The sequence below is a fragment of the Dermacentor silvarum genome, chromosome 1 (genome assembly GCF_013339745.2).
Source record: "Dermacentor silvarum isolate Dsil-2018 chromosome 1, BIME_Dsil_1.4, whole genome shotgun sequence".
In the NCBI taxonomy this organism is placed as follows: Eukaryota; Metazoa; Arthropoda; class Arachnida; order Ixodida; family Ixodidae; genus Dermacentor; species Dermacentor silvarum.
The window spans coordinates 326804113-326829891 of record NC_051154.1 but is presented as its reverse complement, the minus strand read 5'-3'; the positions used below and the strand labels follow the sequence as shown (position 1 = coordinate 326829891).

At 46.5% G+C, this 25779-nt stretch overlaps 2 protein-coding genes, 1 long non-coding RNA gene and 1 other non-coding gene across 8 annotated transcripts in view; 2 read left to right on the top strand and 2 right to left on the bottom strand.

Moving 5' to 3' along the window:
* The window catches only part of LOC125942287 (uncharacterized), an 83154-nt gene extending 81789 nt beyond the window's left edge, over window positions 1–1365 (top strand). Inside the window, exons 2-3 of the long non-coding RNA XR_007464966.1 lie at window positions 668–816; window positions 1311–1365. This is a non-coding gene — a long non-coding RNA (uncharacterized LOC125942287). The remainder of the gene's footprint in view (window positions 1–667; window positions 817–1310) is intronic.
* The window catches only part of LOC119437340 (uncharacterized), a 583955-nt gene that overhangs the window by 177445 nt on the left and 380731 nt on the right, over window positions 1–25779 (top strand). For 2 of the 4 annotated variants that reach the window (XR_007464963.1, XR_007464962.1), the window contains exon 1: window positions 16786–16918. The exons of 1 other annotated variant lie outside the window; for it this stretch is intronic. Coding sequence is in view for 1 of the 3 variants with exons in the window: in XM_049660450.1 (XP_049516407.1) it covers window positions 13709–13837; window positions 16787–16918 (261 nt within the window). In the remaining 2 variants the exon portion in view is untranslated. Of the gene's footprint in view, window positions 1–13708; window positions 13838–16785; window positions 16919–25779 lie in introns of those variants that run through there. One more of the 4 variants, XM_049660450.1, reaches the window with a different exon arrangement.
* LOC119437342 (uncharacterized) overlaps window positions 1–25779 on the bottom strand; it is a 528585-nt gene that overhangs the window by 330580 nt on the left and 172226 nt on the right. The gene's annotated exons all lie outside the window — the stretch shown is intronic.
* On the bottom strand, window positions 161–232 carry Trnaa-ugc (transfer RNA alanine (anticodon UGC)). Its single transcript has one exon. It is a non-coding gene; the product is annotated as a tRNA-Ala (tRNA).

Genomic DNA, 25779 nt, shown 5'->3' with positions numbered 1-25779 from the left:
TCTTACTGTCACAGGTGAAGGTACGGTTACGTATACGTGCAATATCATATGAAGCCAACAAACAATGAGACCAAGGACAACATAGGGGAAATCACTTGTACTTACTAATTGAATGAAAGAAATGATAAATAAATGGAATGAAAACGGATGAAAAACAACTCTCCGCAGGTGGGGAACGAACCCACGTCTTTGCATTGCACGTGCGATGCTCTCACCATTGAGCTACCGCGGAGCCGTTTTCCCATACACTTTCTGGGGTATTTATGTTAAGTAATGAAGGAGAAGAAGGGAACAGAGGGGCCCGATTTTTATTAATATTATAGTAAGAAGCCAACAATGAGACCAAGTACAACATAGGGGAAATTACTTCTACTTACTAATTGAATTAAAGAAATGATAAATTCCAACCCTAAGTAGGAGAGATCAGAAGCTCGAAGAGGTGGTGAAACGCAAGTAGTAGTAGCGCGGTCTACTTTGGTGTGTGAACATAAGTGTCGGAGTCAATTTACGTGACGCCAAGTGAGCGTATTGTTAATTACAACAGGACGCGCATTGGCATCTGTGTACGGGCTAGCGCCAATATTTGAACAATGCCTTCTTTGAAACGCGCGCCTTCGACTCGCTCCTTTCCAGTCACAAATCACGTCTTTCGTTGTGCCGTGCGCAGAAAATCTAGGGACAAGCTCCACCGGCCCAGCCAGTCGGCGAGAGGCAGACACACAGCAGACGCAGCGTCAAACCATCAACATCATTGTGTGTGGCCGTGGCATCCGAGCAGCTGTAATTGGGACAAGTGTCGCCAGCATCTCACTTTACGTAAGCTTCCTGTCTTAGTTTAGATTTGTTGACATGTTCATTGCATTTGAGTTGAAAAGCCTGTTCAACAGAATTTGAGCCGACTTTTGTATTCGGGGCAGCGCTAACTAGGGTTTCGCTGGCGTCGAGGTGGCCTCCATTTTTCTGTTGCTCTTGTTCTTAGTTTTCTAACATTGGTGTAAAGCAGTTTTGTCGTGACCTCGAACCGTGGAGTTTCCGTTCTATGGTCAAGGAATTGATAAAGTTTGCTGCGTGCTCCTGCTTTTGTCAGGTCCAGTTCGGTGAAGATTGCAGTGCCGAATGTTTTGTAATAGCGAACCGTCTCGCTGGATACCAGCTGCAGTTGTTGCCATCGCTGCTCAGTACATTCACTCTGTCCCTTCGTTTTTCGCAACAGATAGGCGCTCCTGCTGTCTTAGTTTTCACACAATAAGTCACACGTTAAAAAAATACATTGTAACACCAATTTCTTTCTACTTGCCTTTGGTTTGCAGCATGGACAAAACGCCTTATGTTCTCTTGGAGCGAATCGACGCCGATTCACAGCGGTGCGTTCGAGCATGGGCTCCAGCAGATTCCCATCGCCAAAAGGTACTGTTGTAACATTTAACTTCCATGTAGACTGAAGTGAAGTATTCAGTCATATGTGGTGTATGCAAGAGAGGTTTTACACGTCGCGCTGTCAGCCTTCATGCATTACATTAATGCACGAACAGAACAGCCTGAGTAACTGTTCAAAAGGTATTTCTTGCCTGTTTATTCAGAGCACTCTGCAAACAGTGACGGTGTGCGCAACAGAATTATTAGTCTTCATTTTTTTTTAAAAGAATTGTAGCCTTTGCACTTCATTACAGCAGTTTCTTGTACACCTAACAGTCTGTAAGGAACTTGAATATACTGTGCTTTAATACCTGTGGTGAACAATCAATATGACGCGTTCGTGATCAGAACTGGGCTCCATACCTTTCTCGCTTTAGCTTTTCAAATTCATTACTGTGCTTATTTTATGCGAGCAAGTCATTCGGTAGGTGACACACATTATGCCAAGACTGCTGTCACATGTTAGTACCTATTTAAATAGGTTCAGTATCTAGATATGCCTTTTTACTGGCCACATTTCTGATTTGCAGTGGTAGCCTAATGGTCACAGCACTTCAGCAAGTTGTGGACTTTAATATTTCTGAACTTGAGGCTCACATAGTGAAATGTTCTACCTAGCACAGAAACAAACGAAAAAAAAAATATGGACAACATAAGGTGCTCTATGGTGTTCATCTCAGTTTTCTCCATTAGTTTTGTGTGCTAGGTAGAATGTATCGGCTAAGGGCCCATTCACACTTGCGACTAGGTGAGGTCGTGCGACGAAGTTAGTCGCAAAGCGACCAGTTGCAAGTAGTCCCAAATGATCGCTTTTCTCGAAAGGCGACCGTTTCGGGCTAGTCGCGCACTGCTCATTTTTAAGTCGCGCAGTCGCAAAACAGCTGAACCAATCAGATGCAATGGAACAGGACGTCCGTATACGCTGACGCTTATTTTCTGTGGCGATTACATTTCAAGCAGACATGAACGGCATATCGAGAGACATTGGTTTAGCGACTCGTCGGTCGCATTTGTCAGTGTGAATGAACATCATTTGTCTCTACTCATTTGTCTTAGTAGATTTCTGGTTGCCAGTCGCAATTGGGAATGGGCCCTAAGGCAACGCCTCCGACTAGGCCTACTTTCTTCCTTAGCCACATTTACCCTACTTTAAATTTAAACTTATAGGTGCGCTTTAAAACAGCACTATTTGCTGCATCTTGAAAGTTTCAAACAGAGTCAAAAGGCAAAGGGAATAGGCACACATACATGTAAGGCCAGCACTGGTCCTGGGTGCAAGTACTCCTACTGTTTTTGGTTTCTTACACTATTTAACGTTTTTTTGCACCAACTTGCACAAGCAGTACTTCTGGGTCACATTGTGTTACCCCTCAGGCAACAACTAAACACCAGATTTTTAAGCATCAAAAAATTTGTTATAAGCATCTTATTTATTATAGTTATATTATTTATTATAAGAAATGAGGCACTTAATGCCTCATTTCTACAAAACATATATGGCCCGTTTTTGTGCCATGAAAACTTCAGTAGCATTCACTTGCGAGGTCTGAAAGGTAGCAACCATATTATGCAAGTCATCAGTGTTTCACAGTGCTTAGCTATGCACATTGAGAGGCTGCTTTTCCATCGGTGTACTGCTCTCGACCTGTTGTTTAATGTTCTTGTTCAGTTCAATGAGTGGATAATGTAAATTTAGTAGCCAGACTTTCCTGCTTACAATATGTAGCACATTAGGTGGAGCCATAGGTTGGTGGAATAAATGGAACCCACTCAGAAACTGTATTTCTTGCTTAGGGCTCCCTCAGACTCAGATTCACCAAAGTTTTACTCTGCCAGGCTTACTCAAACTCGTGCATTGGTCAGGTTGAGTGAGTCGACTCGTGAACTAGTTTGCCGACCTATTCCTGAAAGGCTTCGTGAAGCGAGAAAAGACAGTGGAGACAGTGCTCTAAATAGGTGCCCGACGTGCGAATGCAACACATACACATTTAGTACATGTGCGAGGGACGATGAAGTCCAAATGCAGACGTCGACACGCCTTGGGTTGGGGTGTGACCGCTTTGCTTAATGGTGTTTTTCACTGGTCGAGCTGGAGCGGGTTTACGCTTTCTACTGGTTGTTTCGGATCAACTGACTCTGCACCGGATCGCTCTCACTTGCTCCGCTGCCGAGGTGCGGATTTGGGTGGAAATAGGAGGAGAAGCATACGTCACTTCCGTTCGCTGGGGGACAGCGATTTTGGTGGCCATTGAAACGCACAGAGCAGAATTGTGATTTTTGTGACGTGTGCGCGCAGACTTCCGGTACAATCCATCACGGAGCATTTTCGCTCTCCGCTGACAGATTAGTATTGGTGAAATGCGTGCACTCGCTCCAGGATTTCAGCGGCCGCTCTAGATCGACCAGTGAAAAACACCATAAGACAGATACCACAGATACAGAGGTATCTGTGGTATGTGTCATTATCATTACGTAGCTGCATTGCTTGGGAGGCTGTTCGCTGTACGCACAGAAAACATAAACTAAAAAATAAAAAAGAAATGGTCAAGGCATGCTTGCCCATTAGAGTGGCAAAAAAAGCTAATGCTTTTTACATGCGGAGGCACAAACACGGTGATTTTGACAACGAACAATGGCTTGGAATTGCACATACTGGAAGCGGCGCAAAGAAAGATGAGAGAGAGAAAGAAAGTCTCGATAACGACCCAAGAGCAGTTATTCTATATGTTGCTTTTTACTTTGACTGCGCTTTCCACTTGGTGCCAGTCTGCGTAGTAGACTGTGTGGTACTATGTGCTGCTAATCTGACCAAAGCTTTGGCGAAAATGGGTGTGCACTGGGGCAGCTGTGGAGGAAATGTTGGCCTTGGGCATCGGTAAAATTTCTTGAAGGGTACACGGCTTAGAGCACGGCATGTGCTTTTTGACCCAGGCCAGGCTCGGACTTTCTGGTGGTGTGCATGTCACGTGCAGCGAGTTATCCTCGCGCGTCTCGACTCTGAAAAACATGTCTTCTTCAGGTCGGGTTCGGGCTTGTTTTGAGCCGGGCTTGGGCCTGAGGTAAAAGGGGTGGCGGGCCAGGCTGGGCGGGTAACATAGATTATTTCCGGGGCCGGGCCCGGGGGGGGTCTCGCCATAAAATTTTTGGTCGAGCTCGGGCCTGGCAGCCCAGCGTAAAAACGGGCCTGGGTGAGAAACTCTACCTGTGCAGTGTTCTAACACGGCCGACTTGCATATGAGCAATCGCTTTTGTTTATTTAGTACAGCCCTCTATGCATTTTGCAGCAAAGCAGGTGGCAGATCTGGTGGGTAATGTCCGCTGCAGGTGTGGGCAAAAATTTATAAAAAATCTTCCAGAATAAAATATAGAAGGAATGTTCGTTTGGGGATGTCAAGTGCGATTTGTGTGGAAAAGTAGAAGTGTGTGGGTTAATTGGGCACGTCTTGTGAATTTGCCGAAATACTTGTAGCATATGTACCAAGATCTTTGTAGCATATGTAGTTCTTAACATTGTGTTATTTCAAAACTATATAAGGTATATGAAGTTGAAATTTGGTGTGAATATTGTGCGTCTTTGGTGGAACGAGGCAGAAGAATTTCAGTGTTGCAAGTGCTTTGCAGCCACTGCAAGAAAATATCAATTTTGTGCCAATTGATGGTCTTGGTGTTTGCTGTCGTAATGAAACCTTTGCTGTTTTCGAACTGCTAAGCATATCCAGTTCAACCTTCGTAGGGATATGCTGTACATTTTGGCAAGCACATTGAATAAATTGGGTAATGTTAGGTGTTTCTAGGTGTGGAATAGGTTTGCAAAATAAATGGAACTCGCTGAGGCTCACTAACAAATTGCATATTTATCTTAGGGCATAGTTGGACTTTGACTCACCAAAATTCTACTCTGCTGTGCTTGCTCAAACTCGCACCCCTAGGACCTGCTTGAGCTTACTCGGGCTCGCATGTCAGTCCGAATCTGAATGAGTCAACTCATGAGAGAGTTTGTCAACCTATGGGTAGAGCAATCGCAAAAACGCAAATACACCAGGAAAGCTACTACATACTCGGTGCGAGAAGGTAGTCTGTTCCTAACATATTGATACAAATTTTCCAGTAAGAACCGAAGCATTTAATAGTGTATGTTTACAAATCTTTGTGGAGTTAAGGGTAACCTGCGACTAACACCTCTTAGTTTTCAGGTATGCAAATTGTGTGCATGGTGGGTGGGCTATGCGGTGTGAATAACTGAAGATGGTAGTATGTGTTCAAGAGACTTGTCCTAGGCTAGCGGTCTGGTATAACACAGCACCAACATTCTGAGCAGTTCTCACAAGACCCAAATGGAAAATAACATTGTTCACTACTGTACACTTAGAGTTAATGCTTTATTATGGATGCCATTCCTGCCTATGGATGACATACACTTTTTAAAAGAAAGGGTAAGCTAAGGGGCAGGGATTATTGCTTTAGATGAGCTGCTATCCTGATCTACAAAGGAGCAGAAATGTTAAAAGCAGACCGCCTAACTATAACAGCCTTACACAGGCAGCACTCTCTGCCTGCGCGTAAGATACAGTATGCACTATGCCTTCAAGTTCTTTGCCTTACTCCCGCAGATCTGTCTTCAGTGTCTCTTGCCCATTATCGAAAGAGTAGGCTTTTGGCAACCTTTCTATTTTTTTTTTTTCGTGACCAACGAGCAACACGAAGGTGTCGAGCTACCCTCGAAATCTCGGCTAACTTTGATAGCGCAAGTGCTTCATTGCTGTGTCACATTGCCAGGTGTGCCGCCATTGTAACGGCATCTGCCAAGTCTTGTGGAATGTAGTAACCGAAAGTGCCTGTGGGCACCTCTAGTATTGGTAGCTGGGGCTTGGTCCTGTTGGTGTCAGGCAATACTTCACCTCTTTCTTCTATTCCACATTAATCCGAACACTGGATGATGGCAGATCTAGGAGTCTGCAGTTAGCAGCTGCGGAGTGCGTATGGGTTGGATATGTCTTTTAAGAACCTTGTGCTCTTCTTTAGGGCATACTCCAAGGTGAGCTGGCTTCAATGTTCATGACCGTGGCACTTCAGCTACACGCATTCCTAATTTTGGCTCTGGCTCATGGCTTCATCTACCACTGCTCATTTTAGTACTGGTGTGCCTCCACTACTGACTTTCCTACATATATTGTTTGTTTGTTCAAGCCATGCACTAGGGCCAATGCAAAATAGCATCAACATAACATTACAAAAGTGTGCAATTTGAATGATTGCTATTATCCTGAGCTGCAAAAGTTTCCCGAATAGCTCATTACTGGCAAGAGGCGCTGTCTAGCGGTGGTACAATGTAGCACTCGGGTGTATAAGGAGGCTGGGTAGCCTGTATCCTGGAACTTTTGGATTATTCCTCTCACTTGGCAAAATAGTAGCTTGTTTTAATGCGAATAGCATTTATTGCCTACTTCAATTGTTTTGAGATTATCTCCTCTCTATCTAGCCCAGAGGTTCTTGAGCATGTTGGTCGCAGGTAACCTTGCTACTCCATGAAGTGCCAAGGAACCCCCCTCCCCCTAGTAGTGAGGCTAAGCTTAGTGCACAACACGTTTGGGGCCAACAGTGGTAGTGGACAAGCTATTTTGATGGTAACATGCAACCCACGTGGTGCAAACTGGTTGCAATGGTCATGAGCCAAGACAAGACAGCATCGCTACCCAGGCATGCTGAGAAAGAATGAGTTTTCAGTGAGTATCGCGCGGGGACACTTATAAAGATTTCATTACAAGAGGCCTTAGAATCAGTGCCGGCTCTACTTTGAGTGCAGTAAAACGTCATTAATTCAGATTTCACGGGACTTAAAAAAATCTCTGAATTGACCTTATGTTGAATCATCGAGGGTATCAAGAAAACAAACAAATGCTTACTACATCAAGACGCTTTTATTTACTGAATGAATCAGTGAATCCCGTTTCTATTTTGCACAAAAGCAGTGCGGAAGCTGCTTTAGTGCTGTTCTCATCATCTTGTGACTGATCTTAGTGACTTGGTGAGCACGGAACCAGGGAAAATTTATCAGTGGCTCGCAGAACCTCGCCGAGGGGTTCTGCCACTTTGAGTACCCATGATTTAGCCTCTTACGCCGACCCAATTGCCCAAGTGGTCTACCTGGTCAGGATGCAATCATGATTGTTCTATTGTTATCATTCCAGCTTCGTGATATCGCTCTTGTCATGTCGTCATCACGCTTTCTCCCTCATCCCAGTGGCCCAAGCTGTCTTGTAGCGTAGGCCAGTAGGTATGGACTCATGGTAGTGATGCCGTTGGGGTCGTTGCATCGCCGTCATATAGTCATGCATTCGTTCTCACACCACCATAGTAATGCCATCGCGGTTATTGTTGTCATTCCAACTTCCTGATCTGACTCTTGTCATGCTGTTGCCATCACGCCTTCTTCTCCGACTCAGGGTCCAAGTTATCTAATCTCTTGGGCCACTAGGCATGTGTTCGGAGTCGTGATGCTGTCGTGATCGTTGCATCGTCGTCATTCCACATTTGTCATCACTCTCGTCATTCCATCATCATCATGCCATCACATAGTCGTCGTCATGTTGTCATCGTCGCACTCTTGCTTTATCATTGTAATGACTTCAGTAGCGTTATCCCGTTGTCGTCATGCTATCATTTCATCGATGTCAATCTTTCTTTGTCATTTCTTTGTAATCATACTGTTGTCATTATCTGCTTCAGCTGCTGTTCCGTGCTGGGTAGCTTTTTTCTCCGCATAACGGGTGAGGTAGTCAGCGGCGACAATAATCCACCTGTTCCCTGTAGTTGAAGTTGGAAATGGTCCAAGAAAATCCATGCCAATTTTGGCAAAGGGCGTTCCCGGTACCTCTACAGGATGTAGGAGACCAGCTGGCTTGTCGGGTGGTGCTTTGCATCTTTGGCAGTCAGGACAAGTGCGCATATGATGTTTAACATCGGCTGGCAGCTTCGGCCAATAATACTTCCGCCGCAGTCGGGACAATGTTCGTGTGGAGCCCAGATGACCTGAGGTGGCCTCATGACACGCTGTGAGAACTTCATTGCGAAGCGAAGCAGGCACGACCAGTAAGTAGGTGCTGCCCGTCGGAGAAAAGTTCTTCTTATAGAGAACATTGTCCTTCAAACAAAATGACGCCAGACTGCGTCCAAACAGGCGAGGCACGTCTTTGCCCCGGCCTTCCAAGAAATCAATAAGCGGAAGCAGTTCTGGGTCGTCGCGCTGCTGCTTGGAAATGGTAAATGTATCGACGACTCCCAAGACTGCACCGTCTGTGTCCAGATCCTCGGTGACAGAAGGCTGTATAGGTGACCGAGAGAGGCAGTCGGCGTCGGTGTGCTTTTTCCTTGACCTGTATATGACGGACATGTTGAACTCCTGAAGACTGAGGATCCAGCGCGCCAATCGACCGCAGGGGTCTTTTAAATTAGTCAGCCAACACAGAGAATGGTGGTCACTGACGATGGTGAATGAGCAACCGTATAAATAAGGGCGAAATTTATTAACGGCCCACACAACGGCGAGGCATTCTTTCTCCGTAGTTGAATAGTTTTCTTCTGAGCGCGAAAGAGTTCTGCTGGCGTAGGCGATCACTTTCTCGGAGCTGTCTTGCCATTGCACCAGCACGGCACGCAGACCTACATTACTCGCGTCAGTATGAAGTGCTGTCGGGGCGTCCTGATCAAAGTGTGCCAGAGCTGGGGGAATTCGTAGACGCTGACATAATTCGTTAAATGCCATTTGCTCGCGTTCGCCCCAAACAAAGGGAACATCTTCTCGTGTTAGTCGCGTCAACGGTGAGGCAATACGTTAAAAGTCCGCAATAAACCAGCGATAATAAGCGCACTGGCACAAGAAGCGTCTCACTGCCTTCCTGTTAGATGGTGTGGGGAATTCTGTAACCGCGTCTATTTTGTCTGGGTCAGGCCGGACACCTTCGCTACTAACAACGTGGCCCAGGAATTGGAGTTCGTTAAAGCCAAAATGACATTTTTCAGGCTTTAACGTGAGGCCTGCAGAGCGTACGGTTTGGAGAACAGCCTGTAGCCGGGTTAGATGCTCCTCAAATGTAGCTGAAAAAACGATCACATCGTCGAGGTATACCAAGCACGTTTGCCACTTTAGACCTGAAAGTACGGTGTCCATTAGACGCTGAAAAGTGGCTGGTGCTGTACACAAACCGAAAGGTAGCACCTTAAATTCGTAGAGACCGTCGGGCGTCACGAAGGCAGTTTTCTCCCGATCTCGCTCATCGACTTCTATTTGCCGATACCCGCTGCTTAGGTCCATGGAGGAAAAATAGCGTGCGTGGTGCAACCTGTCGTGTGAATCGTCGATGCGTGGTAATGGATAGACGTCTTTCTTTGTTACCTGATTTAACTTGCGGTAGTCAATACAGAAACGTAAGCTGCCGTCTTCTATCTTGACCAACTCCACAGGGGACGCCCAAGGACTTTTCGAAGGCTGTATCACATCATCCTCGAGCATTTTCTTCACGTGTTTTTGTATTTTTTCGCGTTCCTTCGGGGCCACACGGTAGGGGTTCTGTCGAATCGGTCTAGTGGCATCGTCCGTAATTATCCGATGTTTGGTCAGTGGTGTTTGCTTGACCTTGGACGTACACGAAAAGCAATCCTCAAACAGCTGTACGAGTTCCAGTAGGCGCTGCCTCTCATTGGGCAACAGGGCCGAGCAAACGCGACGGACAATGTTGTTGGGGCCGGAATGGTCTTGTCACTCGTTCCTTGGTCGTGCACAGCGAAGCAGTCCTTTACTTGTACTATGTCATCATAGAATGCAACTGTAGTGCCTTTCGGGACGTGGCTGCGTTCGTTGCTAAAGTTTGTAAGGAGCACTGCTGCATGCCCATGATTTAAAGCCAGAATGCCCCATGCAATCGAAATGCCGTGTGTGAGCAATAATACGTTGATTTGTTCCGCTATCACATCACCGTGGTAAGGCCTCTCGGTAGCAACAGACACAAGGCAGCAGGTTCGCGGCGGCATCGTCACGTCCTCGGCTAGTTGCAAACGCCCGTGCTGTCTATCATAGTTGCTGTCTACATCTGGGTTCGCTGAAAATCTGACCAAACGCTCCGGGATGTTTATAATAGCTCCATAATCCCGCAGAAAATTCATCCCCAAGATGAGTTCTTTGCAGCACTCGGGGAGAATAACGAACGAGGCAACAAAGCTGGAATCACCGACGCGGAGTCTGGCGGTACATTTACCCGTTGGCGTCATTATCTGACCCCCGGCACTTCTTGTGTGGCCCTGTCCATGATGTTTTCACCTTTTTATGGCGGTCAACTAGCTCTTGACGCATAATCGAGAAATCAGCACCGGTGTCCACAAGGGCTGTTACGGGATGTCCGTCCACAAAAAGGCTGAGGTCAGCGCGAACACATTCGTCGGCATTACTCGTCGTCGGCATGTCGTCTTGTTGCGGCAGTTGGGGGGTCTTTTCGGCGTCTCGACATTTGGCAACCTTCCCCCCGGAGGTCGCGGCCGTTAGTTCCTCGGTGAGGACTGGGGTAACGGCCTCTGACGACGTCAGCGAAACTTGGACGGTTGGGGAAAGCGGTACGTTGAGGTGACGGAGACTGCCAGCGACGACGTGGCGAAGCGGCTTGGGTGGTCGGCGAGTAACCCTCGTCCAGGGCACGGCGGTATTCAAAGCGCGGGGAAGCTGAACGTGGAAAGCCTCCAAACGCGACGTCTCGATGAGGGCAGTAACTAGCAATGGGGCCCGGTTCCCCACAGTAGAAGCAGAGTGGCCGACGGTCGGCAGTGCGCCACAAGTCAGTTCGGCGAGCTGGTGGACGTCTCCGAGGCTCCCGCTGCCACGATGGAGTGGTAACAGGTAGCGGATGGAACGGCGTGGTCGGCGGTGGAGGGGGAGGACGACGAACGGCATCAGCATAGCTCAACGGGCGTGATACGGGGCACTGCGCGGGCGATGAAAAGGCTTGCCGCAGCTCCTGGCAGACGACTTTGGCAACAGAAGCAACTGCTTGCTCGGTAGATGGAGCAACCAGGGTTTGTAGTTCCTCACGCAGTATGCTTCGAATCGGCTCTCGCAGAGAGCTTTTGCTAGTGGTGGCATTCTGAGCGGTGGCGCTCATGGGTGTGGTATTGGACAGGCGGTCAATGTGGCAGCATCGTTGTTGAAGTGCTCGCTCTGATTAGTGTGGCCTCCTTGATGAATTCTACCGTGGTTGGTGGGTTTCGTACCAGGCCTGCAAACAACTGTTCCTTAATTCCGCGCATCAGATGGCGCACTTTCTTAGTCTCGGGCATATCGGGGTCAGCTCGGCGGAATAGACGGGACATATCCTCAGCATACGTAGCGACGCTTTCATTGGGTTTCTGGAAGCGCGCTTCGATTAGCTGTTGCGCGTAATCCCGCCAGTCGGAACAGGAGAATGTATCCAGGAGTTGGCGTCGAAAGTCGTTCCACGTTTGGAAGCACGCTTCCTGGTTCTGAAACCACGTGCGCGCACTGTCTTCTAGTGCGAAATAGGCGCGCCTAAGTTTTTGTTCTGCGCTCCATTCGTTGACTTTGGCAACCCTCTCATACTGATCAAGCCAGTCCTCAACGTCTTCAAATGCATCGACACGAAAGATATCCGGAACGAGAGGATGCTGAAGAGTCACCTGGGAAGGGCTTGTCGCCATCTGTGAAGGAGGAACATTCGCCGATGTAGGAGTGTCCATGCTGGTTGGAGCTGGAATGCTGGTGAATTCTGGGCTCAGGCCTAACAGGCGGCGGCTGAATCGGTGCACTGGAGTAATGTCGAGAGGTTGATTCTCGGGACTGCGTGTACGGGTCCGAGCAGGCGTCCCGAGCATCAGGTACCCAGCACCTCCACCAGTGTCACGACGGCGAAAGCTCGAGGGACAAACGAACCGCACTTGTCGGCAGAGGCAGTAACAAGAACGGACGGTTTTAAAATACCGCGCGCTAGTCACTGCTTCTTCTTCTTCTTGCTGTTTTTCATAAGTGCATATGTGTCTTATGTCTTCATCGCCGCGCTAGACACGTGGCAATATAATGATTATGCCGCCCTTGTCATTCCGTTGTCAGACCTTCATTGTCTCCAGACCTCTATCACACCTTCATTGTCAGACCATTGTCACAATGCAGTCTTAGTCATGCCATCATCGTCACTCAAGCTTTGTCATCCAACTCTCATCATGCCATTGTCATCATACACTCCTCTTCATCCCATTGTCCTCATGCCGTTGTCATATGTCGCTGCATAGTCGTCATGGATTGGTGTTCATACCGTCATCAGGATACTGTCGTGGTTGTTCTGTCGTCATCATTGTAACTGTGACATCCGGACCTCATCATACCGTTGTCGTCATGCCACCATCATCATCACTTCAGTGTCATCATCCCAATGTCATCACGCCTCATTGTCATACAACCTTTGTAGATCGAATGACGTTAATCTATCATAATCATGCTGTCATCATTCAATTGTGAAACAGATGATACCATGCAGCCATTGTCATACTGTTGTCGTCATGCCCTCTTGGTCATGCCATCATCGCGATTCCTGCTTTTTCATCCGGTTGTCATTATACCATCGTCATCACGCCATCGTTGTCATAGTCGTCGTTATACCATCATCATAATTTAAGAATAGACATCTCATTGTCATCATGCCATCATCATTATACGCCTTTGTAATTGGATCAATGTCATTCTTTCTTCGTCATTCCATCGTCACTGGGTCGGAGCAATACAGTCGTCGTGCCTCCATGCTTATGGGCGACGTTAGCAAGTGATTGCCGTAGCAAAGGGGGATGATATCGGAGTATGTAGCATATAGCCGAAGCAACCAAAGTCTCAGAATTATGACTACACATGTCATATAAATGGTACTTCAGAAATATGGTCTGTCGCTACATTGCTCAATTGCTATTTGCATCGCTGTCAACAGTCATCCTTGAGATGAGTTTTGGTGTAATCTTTTGAACCTCCCTTTGTTTGCCTGAAAATTCCAGTTGACCTTTGTTGTATAAGTGATCATAACAAAAAAACAAAAAAATTAATGGGGGATTCATGAAAGTCTGGATTGACCTTTGGCTGGGGGTGGCTAGATAGTCTACATCTAACAGTAAGCGTGTGTTTTAATTAGCATAACATTGGGTTGTTGCGATATTTTAGATCTGTGTTAGCTATTTACAAACTATTGCTGGATACTCTGTGCAGTTTCCCGGAAACAGGCTTTTATTCACGTGGCGTTTTTTATATATGCAGGAGGCCAATAGTCCTCGTCGAAAAGCTGCCTGTCGCTGTTACATATGGACTGCGACAAAGTGGGGATAACCCAAGTGGGCAGCCAGCAAGAAAAATTCCGAAAAGAAAGCTGTCACCAGGTCCTTCAAGGTGTGTGCTCATGGATATGTTTCAGCAGTATGCCAGAGGCAATAATTACACATGACATCTGGAGAAATCATGCCAGGCTACCCTCCCATGGTGGCGGCCTACAGCTCCGGTTGACTGCCTACTGCTTTGAGGAGGTTCTCTTTATTAGAACAGCCGATTCGGTCAAACGTTTCTGATTCCTTTTTTTTTTTTTTGTACCTGCTATCCCCAGGGATTACTCTGACATGTAGGGAAAAATAAAAAATAAATGTGAAGTAGAAGTTGAGAAAATTTCACTTTTCTAGTGTGCTCATAACAAAAATTGCGTAAAAGATCCGGCTTCGAGAGGTACCATCGCACCTTGGGTTGCACAGCTACTAGCCACCGTAGCCTGGCTTTTCACTGAGGCAGTGATGCCATCTTTGAACCACTGTTAAGATGAAAGATCAGATCTTCAGATAGCTGCTGCGCCATATTTCACTGTGCAAAAATAGAAGCAAGAAGAGCAAGTGAAAAGACAAAAAAACTAGTCTTGATTCCTTTCTGCTGCCATTTCCACACAGGGAGTGCTTCTATTGGCTGGCAAGCTTTTCGTGCATTTTTGACTGTGGCAAGCTGCGTTACTGGCTTGCACTTTGTTATGGTATCTTCGACTGGTCGCCTCGGAGCGCTCTAGATCGCTCTCGCGAGCGGCGTTGTCTTCGGCTGGTTGAAAGAGGGTGCGCGCCTTGCGTTCGGCTGGTTCTTTTCGATCGCTCTCCTCCCACGTCGAGCGCTCTGAGGCGCTCTGCGCCCTGTCGTCAGAGCAGTCGTCAAGATGAGAGCGTTTCCAGCAACGTCGTCACAGCACAGTGTCGCCGTTCTTGGCGACCGTCCACCGTAGCCTAGGCAACCTAGGCCACAGCATGCTGGCGGCTCAACGAACGGTCGTCCCACCGGCGCATCCGCTGGTTTAGCTTTGGATAGGCGAAACATCAGACGTTAGCAGTAGTCACGTGGTTTCGCATCTGCCATTTCCCCCTCCGAGAGCGAGTCACACGTTCGGCTTGCGCGCTTGTCCTCTACATCTGAGTCCGGGGAACGGCGGATCTACATGACTGTGCTTCGGGGGATGGATGCGACCAGTCGAAGATACCATTAGTTTATGTTAAAAATGCAAAATTGTTGGATATATCTTGCAAAATGGTGGAGTAGTTGTATAAAAAAAATTCAAGGGGCACTTGGTTATTCATACGTGGATGAATGCGAAAGCATTGCGACCACCGAAGGTTGTGGGTCTGAGTGCCTTAAAGGGACTGACAACCGATATTTATGGATCCACTTTTTTATAGCGCAATGAAAAGCTCACCCTCGGTAGTGATTACACCTGCAGCGGTTATTTCCAAAAGTGTGTAAATATTTTGTAAGCAGAATTTTTCGATCTGAGCAGACTCAAAAAAAAAAAAAATGAGTCCCTCCTCCAGCAACGCTGAGAAGTGATAGCGATGCCGATAGCCCGCCTTGCAAATTGTGAAAGCCGCCCATCGTCCTGCTTTCACTGGAGAAAGTGCAACTGTGGTTAACCACCTATATTGTCACCTTTCCAGCCACTTTTAAAAGTAAATAGACTGGTACAATAAGTTTGCGTTGCTGTACAGACCTTTCTTACAGCTGCACCACGTTCTTTCCGCAAGTACACGCCTACGTCGTGGCTGGCTGGCTCCTGTCGTCGTCATTCACTCGATAGATGAGCCAAGCCAAGTCCTCAGAAACGAAGGCGAAGGCAGCGCCACTTTTCTACTCGCTACAAACGAAGGCTTATCTGCACATTGTAAGTTAGAAAAAAACTTAGAGTAGAAAGAATGTTACTGCATTTCAATATTAATAAAAAGACCAGGAACAGCGTACACTGGTAGGTCACGTGGTAGACCTCTTAAATAGGTTCATGTTTTTGCCGCATGGGGCGCCAAAGGTCATTTTTCACGACTTTTAGTGAAGAATTAAAAGTACAAATCCATGTTCAATAAGAAAAATAGGGCCCGTTCTATCCAATACGATAGACGATCTTTCCATCCGCGGGGTTATCTCAATTCATGTTCTGAGCGGTTGTATGTCCCTTTAATTACCTCTGTTAGTTAACACCAATGCCGGACAGAAATTTATGTTTATTGGGGCTTGGAAAACATTGAAGGGCGAGGAGGAACTTGCCTCCTCTTCTCCGGTCGCTCTGCTCAAGTGGAACGAGTAGAGGGCTCTGTGGGGGGGGGGGGGGGGGGGGGGTGCTTGTCCTGGGTACTCCCATGTCCTCTTTTTTTATTGTTTCAAAAATTTATGCGTGGCCTTAATACTTGGAAACCGTCATGCTGGTAAAGATAGAAGAGAATGGGGCACAGAATTTAAAGGAAATTCAGGGTTTTTCAGTTTTCACCAATTTAGAGGAAACCGCCTCGGGGTTTAATTTTTTGTGTTAATAGGTAAATATACCTAAAACACGGAACCTTAGCTATGATGTTGTGCTGCTGAGCTCGAGGTGACTGGTTTGGTCGCGGCTGCATTTCGATAGGGCCAAAATGTGAAAATGCTTGTGTACTTAGATATACATGCACATTATAGGCCCCAATTTTTTTCTAAGCTAACCAGGCAGGCACTGATGCCAAGTGTTATATTGAATAACATAGACCAAAAGTGCTATGCTGTAGGGAAACTTGAGGGCTTATGAAGCAGCAGTATGTGCATTTTTTTAGGCCGAATAAAAATGCAGGTTACTATATTTTGTTCAGGTGTTCGTGACATCATTGTCTAGCAGATAGGTGGTTTTAGCTACCATGTTTGAAAAGTGCCACAGGGAGGCCCTCAAACATGGTCTACCTGTCATCTTGGTCAAAATAACAAGGGAAATAAGTCCTGCTAATGCTAACCTTTTTTATTTTCTCTAACTGCATAATTTCATTTCTGCTTAGAAATTCAACTCTTTTTACAATTATCTTTTAGGCGACCCTGCCCTGACACACCGAGCAAACATGTCTGTTGCAGCACTAAATGCTCTCGGAAATACCCACGCATGAGGTTGTGGACAGGGCCTAAGAGCAATGGAAGACAGAAAACGGGATCGGCCAAGGAAAAGTGAGTTGCGGCTACTTGCAAACAATGCCGAGACTTCTTTGTTTTAAAGCGAAGCTTTCATTGTGTCTTCTCGGGGGTTTGGCATTCGTCGTTGTTTTCTCACCGGATACATTTATGGATATACAGTCGCCGACGGATAAATTGGACACCAATAATCTGGACATGCTCGGTAATTCGGACAGTGTCGTCGAGGCCCCGCCAATGGCCCCGTAGACTTAATGTGTAAAGACGACCGATATTCCGAACAGCCGCCAGCTCTATATTCGATTATCCGAACTCTGTCCGTGACCGTAGCGCACGCGGATTCTGCCGCCGTTATCTTTTCTGGCAACCTCAATGAGACATGAAATATGGCCTCAGAGCTACGAGGCAATAAGTATGGCCTCAGAGACCACACATAAATTGGTAATGCCCTAGGCCTTGTCTCGGTCATAGCACTATGCCTCAGATTAAATTAAAAATGCCCATCTTGGAGGCTCTGTTGGAATTGTGAGGTTGCATCAACATCGCGATCATCACATCCCATTTCGGCATCCCAGCACATGGCCTGCTCTCGCCATTTTGTCTGTTTAGTTGCCGTTCCAAACAGTGCTCTGTTGTCGCCAAGAAGTCTTTCTCTTGATGTTATCGACAGGCCGCGTCAAATGGCACCTCGTAGTCCGACTCTGAATGAGTCTTGAGTTGCAGTCCGAATGACTCCGCAACTGAAGAGCCTGAAATGCCGCCTACCACAATGAGCTCAAATGCGGACATCATTGATGACCTGCTAGGCTGCGGTGTTGCGATTCCTGCCACCGTTACATTTGAAGACTTTGCATATGTCGACAGCGCAGTGTTGTGTGCCGAACTGAACGATGATGAAATAATTGAGCAAGTTCTCCCACCGTCAAACAGCGACTCGGATGATGATGTGCCGTGCGGATCCGACTCGTGCCTTTGCAGTCAGCGTACAGCGACAACAGGAAAACTGGCAGAAATATAGGCGTACTTAGTGTCACGTAAGCGGAAGTGTGTGCCGCAACGAATCGACCACTTCTTTCGTGCAGAGGGGCATTAAAACGTAAATATAATATTTTTAGGCATATTCGTTTTTTCGGACATTCGATAGTTCGGACTTATTTTCACGTTCCCCGTGAAGTCCGAATTATCGGTCGTCGACTGTTATAATGACATTACCGATTTTATGACCCTGCGTAATGAAACTGCGTCTAGTTATGAGGAACATCTTCAAAAGTGCTGTTCTGTTACAAAGAACATTTCAAGCCCGTTCACGGTGAAAGAAGGGCGCACACAAAGTTCTGAAGCATGGATGCACGACCAAACTGGGCACACGGCAGCGTGTCCCACGCTGCTGCCCAACCGTAACGAAAATACGACCGCTGAGAAGAGCTAGCGGCCGCGTGGAAAGTCGCTCACGTTGAACTGTGCTAGGGTAACCATGCTTTCAAGGCATGTCTCTAGTATGCTTCAGGGCAAGGCAATACAGTGTATGAAGGCTGTGGGTTCTCATCTCGAGGGCTGCAATTTTCTGTGCGGCATCTTGGTGGCACCACGTGCAATCCTGAATGCTACAACGGTGGCACTCATGTTTGCGCAGTTCTCCATGTGGCATCATGTGTACTAGGCTATCTATGCTGCTGTTTGGTAGATCTGGAGCAATGGCCACCCAGCATTGCCATTAATATTCACCTGAGTTAATGTGAACGTCGTGAATGTGTCACGACGAGTCGCTGTCATGCCAAGTTGCAAAGAGTCGGTGGTTACAGTTCGTTGATGCTTCGTTTACGTTGTTGTTGATAATGGTTCATGATGGCGTTCTACCTTTCGAACTGCTTACTTTTTCAGCGGAAGCTACGTAGAAAACGTAACTTCGCGGCTCTCGAAGTGCGTGTGGCTGATGCTGCAGTCGTAACGGCAACACCCTTTCCAAATGCCGGTATGCCGCAGTAGTTTTCGCTTCCAGCCAACTAGAATGCTACCGTATGCAGAATGCACATGTCATGTTCTGCTGATAGTAAATTATATCGCAAGTTCTCTAAAAAAAAAAAATAGCAGATGTGTTCATAGTTTCGAAGTGGCAGGTGATTGGAACAGGCCAAGTGCCATTTTGAAAGGCTGTGCTTCTGTCATCCGTGACTCCTACTAGCTCACTGACTCAAACAAGCTTTGCATCGATTCCAACATTGCCTTGGTCTGTGCGTTTTAAATCGTTCCGGCATGTGCATTCGATCTGCATAATTTGTCATATGGTCTTCATGTTCTTAATAGTCCGTACGAGCAGTCAACGTCTAATCAGATAAAGCACCGTTCAAGCTGCAGAAAGCAATATAGGAGGCCTCGTGGTTTTATTGTTTTTGTTCTTTGAGCTAAATGTGATCAGAGGAACTTTCAAGTGCTAGATGAACCTCTATTCTACTTCATTGTTTCTGATAAGGCTTTTGTTAATTCAGCATTGGTCAATTTGACCTTTTTTTTTAACCCTTTGATGATAAAATCTTTTTTCTAAGTAATTCCTGTGGTCATATATTTGCAGCAATGCTTCAGAAAGTGTGAGCTTGTGGTGCAGTAAATATACTAAAATTTTATGTGACCATTATTTCAGTCTTGGAAGCAGCCATGTGGCAAGATCATAGCATCATACTGTCTCTATGGAGCATAGGGTACACTGCCTGAAGTTCTTTTTTTAAAGTGAATCCTCCTGTGCATTGCAGACCTTGGGTACTTCTGCTGTCTTGCCATAACCCACACACAGAAAAAGAAAAAATGTCATGTCCAATGGTGGGATTGAACACTGGCCTTCCAGCATTACAGCTCGGTGCTCTAACCATTAGCCCACAATAGACCTCTCCTGGGGTACGTCGCACCGCACCAGCGACGTCGCAGCGTGACTTCACCGGCGCACGTTCAGTGACTCTGGTTGGCAAAAAACAGCCGCCGTTCTGCATGGTGCAGTCACGCTTTATTTGGTGCAGGTGGGCGCCACGTGGACGCGTGTTTTTATTTCTTTAATTTCTTTTTATATTTTACATGAACCTCCACCATTCTCTTACCAGCCAGATTAGCATTAATGTGTGTCGGAGAACATCGGCGTGTGGTAAACTACGTGATGAAAATGTGGCGACGCTAGCCTTTTTTACTTGAGAACATGAACCACTTGGTGGGGGTCTGCGATGGACTATGCAATGAAGAATATCGGCTTTTGCATGGATGTGTGCCACATTTGTTGTGGTAAAGTGTGCGGCGAGAGCAGCGACGATATTGGCTCATCTTTGCGCAGGGAAACGGACCACATTGTGTGTGTGTGTGTGTGTGTGTGTGTGCGTGTGTGTGCGTGTGTGTGTGTGCGTGTGTGTGTGTGTGCGTGTGTGTGTGTGCGTGTGTGTGTGTGCGTGTGTGTGTGTGTGCGTGTGTGTGTATGTGCGCGTGTGTGTGTATGTGCGCGTGTGTGTGTATGTGCGCGTGTGTGTGTATGTGCGTGCGTGCGTGTGTGTGTGTGTGTGCGCGCGTGTGCGCGCGTGTGTGTGTGTGTGTGTGCGCGCGCGTGTGTGCGTGCGTGCGTGTGCGGTGTACTACATGATAAGCAATACATCTCGCTTGCGAGACTGTGGACGCGTGTTGCGTGTAAGAAAACCAGTCGTAGTGACCAGGCTCCGGTAGAACTTAAGGAACCGTAATTATTGAACTGGTGTGATTGAATGAGACGCGATGATTAGTGAGCGCATGTATTTCGGGGCCATTCTCGCTGTGCGCAAAAAAAAAATTGAGTAAGAGGTATGACTACGAATGAATTTCTACGATGTTTTGACCGCTGCCGAAGCTGCGTGTCCACATTTAATCACGGGGAATGCCCTAAAGGCAAGCTACTGAAATTATTGTGATTTAATGCAGATCTCACAGGTCTTAAGTAAAATTAAACTTCCTTTTTTTTTCGTTATTGGTGCATTCACCTTCATGGTACTGACTCTATGTCGTGATGATGCACATAGACATGTAAAGTTGACAGCAGCAAACTTTATCTTGTATATCGTTTGGTACAGTGTAAATGGGGCGCAAATCAGTTCATTCACGACCATGCAATGCAAATTTGTGTTCGAAGACTAGTAATTTAGCGAAGTAGCACTTTGCCACCGCGAAAATGTGCACAATCTGTGACAAAATGTTCGTTTTCGTGGAGTAGTACATTTTTGTGGATGTTTGATCTACGGAAGAGGTGCACTTCTACGAAATCGCCACATGCTGACTTACGGGAACCATGCATTCTGCAACGACGCTACGTTGTTGCACCGGTAAAACGGGTACGATTATACTTTCTAAGCCCAGTTCAGAAATGCTGCCACTTCAAAAATCGGAATATTACGGACTTCGATCGCGGCAGTTGATATACAAGCAGTGCTCTTCTACCGGGAGAAGAGGTCGCACGAACGTTTCTTGCCAACCAGCGCCCGCTTCGGAGGCGCGACAGAGGGGAGAGGCCCCCACAGTGACGTCACGCTGTTTGCAAACAGGGAGAGGTGTATTGTATGCATACTTAGTATGTTTCTTGTGGCAAGGTGCCAGGTAGCCTTCTGAGTTGTTTGGTGTTGTGTGTCACGTCGTGTAGCACGTATGCATGACAGCACACATGTGGCCACGGTAGGATTGTTTCACAAAAGCTTTGCTTCTCCTAGTTTCCAACATCTTCAGTTTCTTTTTTTTAATGGGTCAGACAAAATATGTTCGGATAGTGAAACGAATGTCTGCACTTAAGGCTGCAGGTGTGCTAGTTTGTTTCTGTGATTGACGGGCCCGCAAGACAGTGTGATGTGTGCTGCTTATGATTTGCGTGTGTGATTTATGTTCCTCTTTGTCTCTCTTCCTCTCTTTACATCCTCGTTTCTCCCTCTCTATTCAGGGTAGCAAACCGGACTGCTTTCTGGTTAACCTCCTTGCTTTTCCTCTTTCTCTTTGAGGGCATCACTACCACCAGCGCTTCTTTTTCTGTTATAGCCACAGAGTAAGATATACAGGAGCACCAACTCCGCTTGTCTGGAAGGGACAGATTGTGAAACACTGTTTGCTGGTTCACAGCGCATTCACCAGATGGCACCACACATTGGAGAAAAATGTATAGAGGTGGGGGGGCTGAGTGAGCCAAGCTCGGGTCGCTCTGGCCGCGTATGGCTGTGCTTGGTCATGCAAGCCATGCTTAGCCATGCTCCCACGCCTGCTTGCACTTTCGTTGTCGTCTGCTCAGCGCATGCCCTGATGCCAGAAGCGCATATAGTTCTTGCGGTTTGCAGAGAGACGTTGGCAGACGAAACATTTAATTTCATTTTAGTTCATTTACTCATAATATACCTTACAGGCCCCATGCAGGCACTTTATTAAGGGAGGTTACATGAAATTGTGAATGAAAAACACAGAAAATAAACCAAATGCAAAGACTATGCAAGACAAAAAATAAAAAAATAGAATATTGGGGAGTAGGGATACAATGGCATGCCATGCAGTCTCGAGCTTTGTCAGAAGACAGTGAAAACAAGCTTTCAGTGCGAGGGTGCCTTTTATTACTGTTTTATCTGAGCGTCATTCATGTATACAGGTGCTTTGCTTGCTTCTTTTCTTGCAACGCTTTTCGTGTCACCCAGCTTTCTCTTTACCTTGTGCTGCCCCCATGAAGGCGGAACCTCAGCTCTTTCTGCAGCAAAGGCCCCCTTTGTTGCAAGGAATATTCTGACCATTCTCTTCGCTAAACAGAAATCTGTAGCCACCAGGCTGCAAGACTGAGAATTTTCATTACGCCACGTGCCTGGATAAGGGAACCCACCTACAATGCGCACAGTTGTAGACAAATTGTTCTTCCGCCTTTCCGCATCGGTGTCTTGTGGTTGTTCCTGGTATTCAGCATTGGTCAGTTGCGCCTGGCTTCCCTCGAAAATCTTAGCAACGGCTCTTTCTAATTCGAGGAATTTTCGTCTAGCAGAACATTTCCTTTATGTTCGCTTGACTACTTATGGAAATAAATTTGGCTTATCTTTTTAGGTCTTTTTTTCTCTCTAAACCGAAAACGCTGAACCCTGCACGTGGCTTTTGAAAGATTTTTGATGTGCAAAATGTACACCACTTCACTGTGCGCTTGATCATTTTAGATATACCTTAGTAAGAAAAGCCATGTAGCTGGATCAAAAATATTTTAAATGTGAAATCGTTGGTTGGCACACCTTTTTTTCTGTAGAAGTATGCCGGCCTTCGTCTTTGCCTGTCAAGTTTGCCTGTGCTGCACCCCTGTGCCCATCCCCACCCTTTCCGAGGCCGGTCTGCAGAACAATCATTCTATCCCAGGTTACATTGGTTAAAAAACCCGAGGATTTCATTTTTTCCTAGTGCTTTCCATTTGGCATAAAATTCACGTATTCTTCTGCCGGTTCAGTATCTTTGCTACCCCTGCTGTGGCAGTGGTCAGTGTGGAAGTGCGACCAAGCAGAAGGAGGCCTAATGTGATATCAGTCTACATTAGCTTCTTCTTTTTTAATTTCTGCAGTCACTGCCCCTCTTCTCGGGTCTGTTGTGGCGATGTTTAGTTCTCGCCATTCACTGTGAGGTGGCAAGATTGTCGAAGCTCGAGGAAAGCAGCTTGTTTATACCATGGATGCAGAGAACCTGTGTGTGTGGCAAATGACAGATAACCAACCTTCTTCAGGCACGCATGGTATAGCAGGGCCATTAACCTTGTGATACATTCAGTAGATTTCAGTTTCGTTGATGGCAGCTCCATATCGAACGGGCAGCCCCCACTTTCTTATAGTATTCGCGAACGTCGTTAACTCTTCTAGTGTCCAGCAACGGTGTTACTCTGTCACATGGTGTGATACATAAAAACAAGTCTTGGAAGAGTACACTCGCGATTTCTTTGCAGACATGCTGCCCAGCAAGAAAGCGGCTGCCAAATCACTGAAATTGCAAGACTGTTACTCTGTACCAGGCTTGTTACCGAACCTTCGTGCCACCCCCAGAAGAGCGGAATGTATGCAATAGAGGGAAGGGGGTGATCTATCACTGAACGTTAGGTTTAATTGAAATAGTGCCATTGTAGCTTAATAGCCATAACCATGGCCGAGAAGATGACTTTGAGCTAGGCATGAGCTCTGGTGCCGTGTTTAGAACACCACCTCAGGCTTCACCAGATGATCATCACCAGACGCCTTCACTCTGAATGACATCTACCATGGCGTTAAAATTGGGAGCATTCCCTTGCATTGATTCATAGGCATTCCAAAACGATAAGAGAACAGCTGGCAGCATTCTGTGCAAGCGTGTCAGTGGTTTTACGCTTATAAGAATAGTGTAGACACTTATTGGCATGCTTGCTGGGAAGTCTCCACATGAAGCTTTTTCACGCCCTTGCCTTAAAACTGGGAAAGACTCTTGTGAGCTCAGATTTTGCAGGCTACTCATCTCGCAGTTCTAAAGAGGCCGCAAGCCCTCTACCAGAACTTTTTTTTATTTTCCCATCAATGATTCTTTGACCTTTTGGTAGCTAGAATCTGCGCTAAACAGCTTACAACATTTTGTGCTCCGCCTTGATCTAATCAGCAATCGGATGGCCACGAACCTGCCTAACAGGAGCTCCTTGCCTTCAACATGTGGTACAAAGGGGACATGCCACAACTGTGCAAGTGGCATGGGTGGCGCCTGTTCTGAAATGTAGAAAAGATGCTGTCAGTTAAGCCTCATATCACCTTGCCTCCGTAACATTTCGCATGGCGAAGGTCATAAAAAAAAAAAATCTGTCTACACCAGGTTGAATTGGTTTGCGGAACAGCAGTATGCATGACTGGTTTTTGACAGCAACTATGCTATGGTCTCTCAACCCTTGATATTCCCATCGCCATTTCTGAGGCCTACTACTGCGCGCTACAGAATCTGTAATCAACCAACCGCAATCTCTGGGCATCATGGGCGACGTCTTTGTTCCATGCATGCCTTCCTCTTTGATCTTGTCATTTGTGTTCATCTTGGAAATAATTTTATCGAGGAGAGACGTATTGCTCAATGTTCCTCTGAGAAGTGTCTTATCTCCCCTGTTGGTTAACATTGCTTTGGTTGCTCTGCCACGACACTTGGTTATAGCCACACACTCCGAATGTCAGTAGAGTCTGTTTACAGCGGCTATAGTTTGCGAAGTGAAAGATACTGGTTCAGATGCCATGCGACACTTTCAGAGTGCAACTGTATGCCTCGGTCACCGCAAGAGCGGAATGGGCTTGTACTAACTATTCACTGTGCACTGAAGCAATGTGTGGCATTGTACAGCAAAAAAAAAAAAAAAATTCCTCCGTCACTATGCAATCCTTGGGTACCCTGCAGTATCATGAAAGGGAAATGCAAGTTCGTGCATTGCACAGACAGTACCTTTAGCAAATAAATGGTTGTCAATCATACATGAGCATTTTTTAAGTTAGCTACTCGGCTTTAAAAAATAAATGTTTGAAACGGATATGAATGCTTTATGAGCGGAATTGCATGCGAGTTAGCTAGGAACTATTGAGTGTCCTTTTGCTTAATTTTGGTGTCTCTGCCCTGCCATGCTTCTTGACGAACATTTTATCTCTGATAATGGGCATTTTATTTGCATGGCGAGATGACGAGTCCACGCTCATACAAATGCATAATTACTGCGGACTGTGCATGCATTCTTGATGATGAAATGGGAAAGTCCTTGCGGCAGTGGGAAGATATCTTCCCGACTATGTTGTGGTCAGTGCTGAAATAAAAAGCAAATTTGTTTCAGAGCATGTGAAGCATATTGAGATATCCTCAACTGACTGCAGTTTCATTGAAGCACAGAGCGACAAGGCACTTTCTGCACAAAGTTTTAATGA